This window comes from Cinclus cinclus, chromosome 12 (genome assembly GCF_963662255.1).
Source record: "Cinclus cinclus chromosome 12, bCinCin1.1, whole genome shotgun sequence".
Taxonomy (NCBI): domain Eukaryota; kingdom Metazoa; phylum Chordata; class Aves; order Passeriformes; family Cinclidae; genus Cinclus; species Cinclus cinclus.
Genome location: NC_085057.1, coordinates 4598580 through 4607072, shown reverse-complemented (window position 1 = coordinate 4607072; position 8493 = coordinate 4598580). Strand labels below are relative to the sequence as shown.

The 8493-nt window shown below is 45.6% G+C and overlaps 1 protein-coding gene across 1 annotated transcript; it reads right to left on the bottom strand.

The window, feature by feature from the left end:
* Positions 1 to 694: 694 nt before the first annotated feature.
* Positions 695 to 7358, bottom strand: LOC134048869 (2-epi-5-epi-valiolone synthase-like). Its single transcript, XM_062500923.1, has 5 exons — positions 7186 to 7358; positions 4274 to 4907; positions 2403 to 2636; positions 1483 to 1735; positions 695 to 834 (listed from the first exon to the last, which is right to left on the bottom strand). Exons 1-5 carry the CDS (start codon positions 7356 to 7358, stop codon positions 695 to 697), a joined length of 1434 nt encoding a protein of 477 aa, XP_062356907.1.
* Between the last annotated feature and the right edge of the window lie 1135 nt (positions 7359 to 8493).

Sequence of the window (8493 nt, the reverse complement as noted above, 5' to 3'; positions counted from 1 at the left end):
TGCAGAAGTTACAAAGTGGAACCACCACAAACATTTGGGCAGCAAGAGGAGGCTTTGCCAGCATGTCCCAAGTATCTTTGTCCAAAGACAAAGGGTTGCCATACTGCTCCGAGACAGCCCCCACGTGCTTCACAGCAGTGATATTTACTGATCTGTGGCTTGTGATGGTGCCTCTAATTAGTGTGTCATTCCCTTACACTGGGTGCAAAGGCTGGCAGATGAACTTCTTTGTTTTGCACTTTTGAATGAGAGAAAACAAGAACAGCAAGAAGAAAAGAATGACCAGTGAAGGCAGTAAGCTGCTTGAAATATTTTATATAGCATAGAAATTTTGCATGGTGCCATACCATGGTTGTGAATCATCTACACCTCCTCGTGTCAGGGGTCCAAGCATAAGCAGTAGTGGGAAACCAGTGGCAAGGGCCATGGCAGTTAGCAGCTTGGATTAACTAAATAAATGAAAAATCCTGCTCACTTTTCCAGAAAGAAGGCTGTTTGCTATGAAATACTTTACAGGCACTCGGTGGTTTCACATCTTCAGCAATAATGGATTCCCTTTCAAACAAAGCAATTGAAAAAAGGTAAATCACGTCAGATGCCAATAATGTGCTTGTTCCATGCAGCTCTGGGGTGGATGCAGTTTCATGGGTGCTTCTGGATTTATCTTGTTCAGAACTCAGTTCTGCCCCCTACCTTACAGTGGCAAACAGTTCAGGCCTGGGGCAGGACCATCACCTTGGGCTTGCAGCTCTTCCTCCAGCACTGTCTGGCAGTCCTTGACCCACAGCTTGTATGCTCTTTCCAGGGTCTCTTCACTAGTGTCATTGAATATGTCTGGAAAATAAGAGTTGTAGTTAATTTGACATCCATTGGAGCTTTTCCTGCCTGTACACGCTGACTGACTGTGGCAGAGTCACTCCAGTTTGTGAGAGCCTTTTGTCCTGTGTGGAGAGACTGAGCTTCATGGAAATGGTGTGAAGAGGAAAGAGATGCAGAGATCACAACCTGGTCACATGCATTGCTTCTGTGTTAGGGGTTGGTTGGCTTTTATTTTAAAATCTTTAAAATCTTTTAAATCTTATGAGTATTTCATCCCAGAAACTGAACAGATATTATTTAGTTTACAAGTGTTCCAGGCACAGTGAAAAACTAAATTCCTTTTGCCAAGGACTATTTAACAAATCTTTTCAAGTATAGTAGAGCAATTGTTTTTCTCTTTTCCCCTTGCAGGTTTGTCTTCCAGAGCACTGCATTTTCCTTTGCAAGGTCAATTGATTAGTCGCAGTGCAATTAATTAGAGACCTCAGTCCTTAACGCTATTCTGGGGCTTGTACACAGGAGGGATCCTGTCTCTCAATGGGTCTACTGAGATGTGAAAAAGAGCACAAGAAGTGCACAGCTGCAACCACAGAGAACATTTCCCAGGCTGTCACTGCCGACCAATGCCCCCTCGGGGGGTTCCCTGGGGTCCCTTGGTGGTACCTGCCACGCCGAGGCCAGTGGGCAGGGGCATCCGTGGCTGTCCCCCGCTGTGCTTGAGGCGTTCCTGGAGGGCTCTCTGGATGAGATCCCAGCTGCAGCCACTGTGCCAGACTGGCAGCTCCAGGCCCCGCATGCACTGCAGGATCTGCTCCTTCTCCTCGGCATCCAGGAGCCCGCGCACGTGAGCCACGTACGTCATGAACGCCATGTCGATGTTCACGGCTTCCCCGTGCATCAGCGATGGCAAAACGCTCTGCAACACAGCAAAGGTGGGTGGCACAAAAGGTTTGGGGTAGCAAATAGGAAACAAATGGGGTTTATTTCTGAAAGCGTCCCTGAAAACTGGCATTTGACTCACTGCGGTTGCTGGATGTTGGCATCTTGTGATTTATGGGTTGCTAGGATGATCCGTTTTACACGTGATTAATCGCAGCTAAAATCTCCCGTAGGGATCTAGGATCTAATTCTCCTCCTATCTAAATCACTGATAGAGCGCCATGAGATGGAGGGATGAGCTCTGAATATTGGATAGGTTGTAGGTGTCCCTTCTCATTCCTCAGTGGCAATTTCTCCCCAGCAGTATGGTCTATGCCCTCCATGCCTTTGTGCTGTTACAGTTCATGTTGGTGATTTGTAGTAGCTTCACTGGAATTTGGTTTTCTTTGAGCTTCAGTAAGTGCCCAGTAAGAAGGAACAACTGGAGTGAGGTCTGAATTGGAAATGGGTGGGAGCATGGAGGGGAAACAGGGCAGGAGAAGGAGTCCCTTTGACACGGCTGGTGTGCTGGGTGATCTGGGGTAGCATGTGCAAATCTGGAGTTTATCTCAGCTCCTTTTCACAAGGTTTTCATGCAGCCTATTGGGGTTTTTTTAATGTTCTATCTTTGAAGTGGATATTGTAATATAAGGTCTGTCACTCACCATTTCCAGCTCTGGGCTAATAAGGTGGCCAAAATCAACCAGTCTGTCCAGGTCATCCTCCCAGAGGTTGGGAGCCAGCTCTTCCAGCATGGTTTCAATGGCAATCCTGGTAGTCTGCAGTGCAGCATCCCTGTGGTCAGCAAAGCCATTGCAAGACTGGAATTTGGTGTCCAGTAGGTATTTACCATGGTTCTTGAGCAGGTCAAAGAGCCCTTTGTGTTTCATGAGGGCCATCTGGGACAAAGAAGAGATAATTAAGGTTTATTGTCTGATCTTTGTATGTGTTGTTGGAAACTTGAGTGTTTCGGTAGATCGGACTGCAATAATGTTATACACTAGCAAAGAAACACCTGCACATGTGGTGCATGGACAAGTTGTGCCTCTGTAACCTGAAAAGATGTTTCTGTAGGCATAGTTCCTGCTTAGCACAAATGTATTTAGGGTGAATTCAGCAGGTCTCTAGGGAATGTGACCCAGTGGTGTGTCACACATTGTCAGCTGTGCTGAGTGAAGGTGTGCACAAAAGACAGTGTGGAAATGCCCAGTGGGACTCTGGTAAAATGGCAGAGATGATGGGAGCTCTGGTTCCCCTGCTGCTGTGCAGCTCTGCCCATGTGAGGGGGGTTTGCTGTGTGCTCCCATAGCCCAACAAGTGGTTTGTAATGAGCTTTGGTTATTTGTGTGCCTGGAAGGAAACTCAGGACTGGATGGTGACCATCCCCAGGACAGGGACTGGGTGGTGGCAAATCCCAGGACAACTAATCTCATCCTTGGGATTGCTCTTTGGGCAATGGAAGGAGGGGAAACACTGCAGTATAGGGAATATGAGGGTTTCGAAGTGATATCCTTGTTAGAAGAACAGATTTTTCCCCTCTCTGACTCAGGCATTTGCCCCACCCTTGCAATGGGGAATGGTGACCTGAGGATTTCACAGTGCCTGCCAGAAACCTCCACATATCCTGGGGATTTCTCACTGTGCAAGCACTGAAAATTGCTGTTGATGAACTCATCTCTAATACACTTTAATAGCTTAAACTCTGCTTTATCAAAAGTTTCCAAAGCTCTCCAGACATAAAGCCATTTACTGTGCACTTTCCAGGTAATTTTAGAAGTAGAATTTGCCTCGGAGGAGATTGATTGACCACACTCGACATACCCACTGAGGTAGGTGCAAATGATCTTGCAGATTATTAATCCCCATCATAATGAGCCTCAGATTCTCTGCCAGGAGTTCATTACAGAGTGCTATGGATCAACCTCAGTGGAAAGATGAAGCTTTTCTTTCCTGTTTTTGCTGTGTCTCCTGTGAGTTTTTGCTGTGTCTGTCCATGAGTTTTGGAGTTTCCTCTGCAGGGTTAGCACTGGACACTGAGTGTAAGGGATGTCCTAACAAATTTAGCAGCTGTAAAAAATAGATGTAGACTCAATGAGAGTTAAATGCACCCTTGATGACTCACCTTGATTCCTCTAAGTTGTTTATGCAGTGCCATGGATGCTTCTAGGCATTTTACTTTTCAATACTTAAAAAGGGCAAGAAAGATGAGGACAGACTTTATAGTAGGGCCTGTTGTGACAGGACAAGGGATAGTAGTTTAAAGTGAAAGAAGATAGATTCAGGCTTATTGTGAGGAAGAAATTTTTTACAACAGGGGTAGTGAAACCCTGAAATGGGTTTTCCAGAGAACTGGTAGATGTCCCACTCCTGGAAATATTCAAGAATATGTTGCATGGAGCTTTAAACTACCATATCTAGTGAAAGATGTCCCTGCTTATCACAGGGGGATTGGATTTGGTAACCTCCAAAGCTCCCGTCCAACCCAAACCATTGTATGACTTCAGGTTTGAAAAACTGCAGTTGCAAAAGCTCGTACCTTTAAAATTTCCCCAAGGCCGTTGGAGATGTGTCGCCGAGGGATGCTCTGGATGAAGGATCTGTCCAGAAAACTCGCCACGGGAGGGGTGTAGCCCCCGAGCTTGTTCTTACACTGCAGAAAGTTCACCCCATTCTTTGCCCCCACACTGGCATCCACGTAGGAGAGGAGGGTGGTGGGGACCCGAATGTAAGGGGTGCGTCTTCGATAGAGCGACGCGGCGAGGCCGACGATGTCCAGGCACACGCCCCCACCGATGGCGATGATGGGCTCCGTCCGCCGGTCCAGGCTGAAGTTCTGGACCTCGTGCAAGATGTTCAACACCAAGTCCATGGATTTTGTTTCTTCGGTGGTCGGCAGGGAGAGGATTTTGTGCTGGACATTGTTCTCTTCAAAGTATTCTCTGACTTTGGAGCCATAAAGTTTGTCGACGACTTCGTCGATGACGATAAAGCGCCGCAGTTTCCTCTTGCTGGCGGTGGCGAACTCAATTTGCTGGGGGTCAGTGATGTGACCCCAGAGCAGAGTAGTGTTAGAGGGTTCCAGAATGTTGTATGTTTCTACCACTTTGTAGCAAAAATAGATGGGAGCTTCAATTATCCAGGAAATCCCACCTTCGGAGATGCACTCACCTCTGGCAAGGATCAGAAAACATGGTTTGAAATCACTGTATTCCTAGTTTGACCTTTGAATGTCTGAACTAGTTTAAGGATGTAGCTGGGAGATGAAGAACGTGGAGTCTCCTGCCCATGCACTGCAGAAATGTGGGACTGTGAGGGTGGGACACCACCCTGGGTGTCAGGGCTCAGCAGTTTTATTCATGGAGAAGCTCTCCAAGGTCTTAGTGAACAGTTAAATGTCTGAATTCCTACATAGCATTAAAAAGACACAGTCCAGAAGGGCTGGGACATGTTTTTCATGCTAGAAATTGAAAACCCATAAAGAATGAGCCTACCCAATCATTTCAGCTTCCAAAAAAGGGAGTGGGGTATAAAAGAGGTTGCCAAAAAATTTCCATATTTATGGAGGAAGCATCCTCTGGTGGTGTATCTGGGTGATAGGAGTTAATTTATACCTGTCTGTCTATAAACAACCACACATCTCCATTTAGACCAATGTTTCTACAATGCTTTAGTTGAACTAGTGGATCTCTATTGAAATAGGTGTGATAGAAATAGTAAGTACTCCTGGAAAGGAAAAGAAAATGATTTGGGGGTTGGGAAACATTTGCATACTGGGGTTTTCAAGGGTAAGTAAAAGCCAAAATTATTTATCTATCTAAAACCAGTGAAAAACACAACCCTTCAACCCCTTCCTTCTGTGGGATGGCCAAACCAGGGAAAAAAACAAGTTGGGAATCAAAAAGGGGGAGGTGGGGGGGGAAGACAGGCAGAAGGAAATAGTAAAATGTAGTTTATATAAGACTGTTTTTTGAGCTGCATTTCAGTAAAAAAACAGTTTCTGTGATATTCATTGGATAATCAGATTTCCCTACATTCCAAATTTCTTTTCACATGCCTGAACATTCATTTAGAGGTCGAAATAGATGCTTCTCTGCTTTCTTTACCAAATTGCCTCAAAGTTTTAAACTTCACAGCTGTTAAAGAAAACCAGTGAGGATTTATACCTTCCGAAAAATTTCTTCTAGGCTTTTCAAATGTGGTATCAGAAAAAGCATTGTTGTGTACATTGTAATGCACCATCTTATAGCAGTACTTGACTCCATGTGCGTTCATCCCTGGTGTGTGACCCTTCTAAGAGACAGGGTGGTTTGGAATATTATTTGGTGGAATCAGCTTTGGGTGTGGGATGGTATAACTGCAACCCATTGCAACCCCTCTGTATGAAAATCACAGTGAACTTGGGGCTGAATATGCCCTTGTGGGAGCATATGTCAGCTGAGGACTTTTCTGGGTGTTCTTGGGCCCTGGGTTAATCCTTCTATTGACTGAGGTCCAGCAGGCTGTTTTTGGGTCTGCCAAAGTCCTGCTCTACTTGCTGCAGCTCTGCCTGGGTGATGCTCGTGGTCCCTGCCAGCACTGGTGAAGGTCCCTCTGACCTGGCTGAGAAAAAAGTTTGACTTGTGCCATTAAAATCTCAATATGACAAAGGCTGGAAGACTCCTGACATGCAGAAGAGAGCTGTATTTAAAAAGATCTGTATCATGAATGGAGCTCCATGTGCACGTGAAAAGGAGTATGCTGTAATTAAAAGATAATTAACTGGAGAGATGTTCTATTAGCAAAGAGCTAGATGTATCCCTGGGGGAATTTTTTGTCTCTGCTCAGTCTGAAGCAACATTAGGTGACTTCTGCAGTTTGAGGGATGAGTTATGGGGCTTGCAGCTATCAGTGACAGTTCATTTTTCCCACCTACCCATTTAATTTGTCCGTGACCACCTCTATAAACCCATCTGTCTCCCATGCCTGAGTGTGAGATTTTGCACACACAGATTACAGTTTCACAGATGTGGAGAGAAAGAGCCTAAGTTCAGCACACAGATGTCCCTGTGTGAGCTTTTCAGAGGTTTAAACAAAATTCCTGTCTACAAAAATAGAGGCTGTTGATACAATTCTCTCTGTAATTCTGAGCTGTGTCAAGGAGCACTGCAACCACCTGTGCTGCCACACTGAACGTGTTCCCAAGGACATGTCCACAGATTTGTACACAGGTCAGGCTGGATGGGGCTTGGAGAACCCTGGTCTAGTGGACGGTGCCCCTCCCCATCACAGGGGTTTGGAATAGATGACCTTCAAAGATCCCTTCCAGTCTGAACTATTCTGTAATTCTGTAATTAATTCTGTCATTGTGGGTTGAAGCTGCCATGGCACCCAAGATGGCTTTTCCATCCCACCAAGAAGCTCGACCAAGTTTGGCCAGCCAGAGCAACACAGGCTCCTTCCTATACTCACATTTTTGCCTCAGAGTGAGTGATTTCATCCTCATTGTTGGAAAGGTCTTCTCCTTTCTTGATGCGACTCCATGTGCTCTTGACTCGCACCAGTTGGAAATCTGTCTGCTTGGGCTCCTGGGCCATGGTGGCTTCTGGGACTGCTGGAGCACATGCCTCTTCTGTCACCAGCATGCTTCCAGAAGGTGAAATCTCCCTGTCCAGAGATCTCCCATCACTGGGTGCCTTTGAAGTGCTTTTTAAAGGCTTCAGGGTGACCAGGCACTGGGAGGGGAGGTCTTGTCTCCATGTGAGAGACTAATTACAAAACTGAGATTATCTAATCTGGGATGCACGTTAGAGGTGGCAGGAATGTTAGAAGACACGTGCGAATACCAGGATGGGGTTGTGTAATCAGCTAGTTTTATAATGCTTAAAATGTACAATAGGAGTGCATACATTAACTTCCAACATGATGCCCTACAGCAAAATTAAAGTTATGAAAGGCAGTTTGTGTGATTCTTCACATCATTCAGGAACCACCTTTGCTGAGTAGAGCCTCTGATCTGGCTGCAGCTTTAAGCTGCTTTTATGGGATGAGACAGGAGCAGAAGCATGGGGATCAATACCAGATGGCTAAATCTCTTTTGAGCTCACATTCCTGGGATCTTCTTGAACTGAGGAACAAAACTCTATATATAGTATATGTTTTAGCTTTTAGGGTGGGTTTAAAAAAAAAATCAGAATTATCTCCTGGGCTGTATGGGGCATGAGCTGGGTTTTGATCCCCATGTGACTGGGGGATGCACAGTTCACTTTTCCATGTGATCATCCAGCTGGGGCTTTTGGAGGGCCCCAGGCTCAGGTTGCCACACGAAGTATTCCCTTGGCATAGAGCTCTGTGTGCTCAGCACAGGAAGATATTCCTTTGATTTCACCAGCAGTGCCTGAAGGCACAAACCTGTCTTTGCCACCTTCTCAGCTCTGTTTCTGAAAGCTGTCCTTGTTCAGAAACAAAGATCAAGAAGACCAAAATCAGATGTAAAAGCAGAGGCAGGAAAATATGGGTCTTAAAGAACCCATTAGACCTGTGTCATGGCTTTGAAGGCTTCTTTGCAGCCAAAATCACTTTGAAACCTTCATCTATCTCAAAATTAATATTGAGAAAGAGCTGCAAGAAAAATCTCCAAAGCCATGTAGCCCTGCTCCAGGAAGTGTCTAATTCCTGACTCCAGTCCTCACTGCTGGCTTCTTCTCCAGATGGCTAAGTGCTTTTTAAAGAGGACAGGCTGTTAACCCCATTTTGTAGAAGAAGAAAATACAGTCCCAG

Bases quoted from the DNA above. Each gene is read 5' to 3' on its own strand.
- LOC134048869 (XM_062500923.1), bottom strand. From the start codon at position 7,358: ATGCTGGTGACAGAAGAGGCATGTGCTCCAGCAGTCCCAGAAGCCACC. The intron at 2,637-4,273 runs GTACGAGCTTTT...TCTTTGTCCCAG, and splicing joins GCCTTGGGGAAATTTTAAAG to ATGGCCCTCATGAAACACAA. The intron at 1,736-2,402 runs GTGAGTGACAGA...GCTGTGTTGCAG, and splicing joins TTAGCCCAGAGCTGGAAATG to AGCGTTTTGCCATCGCTGAT.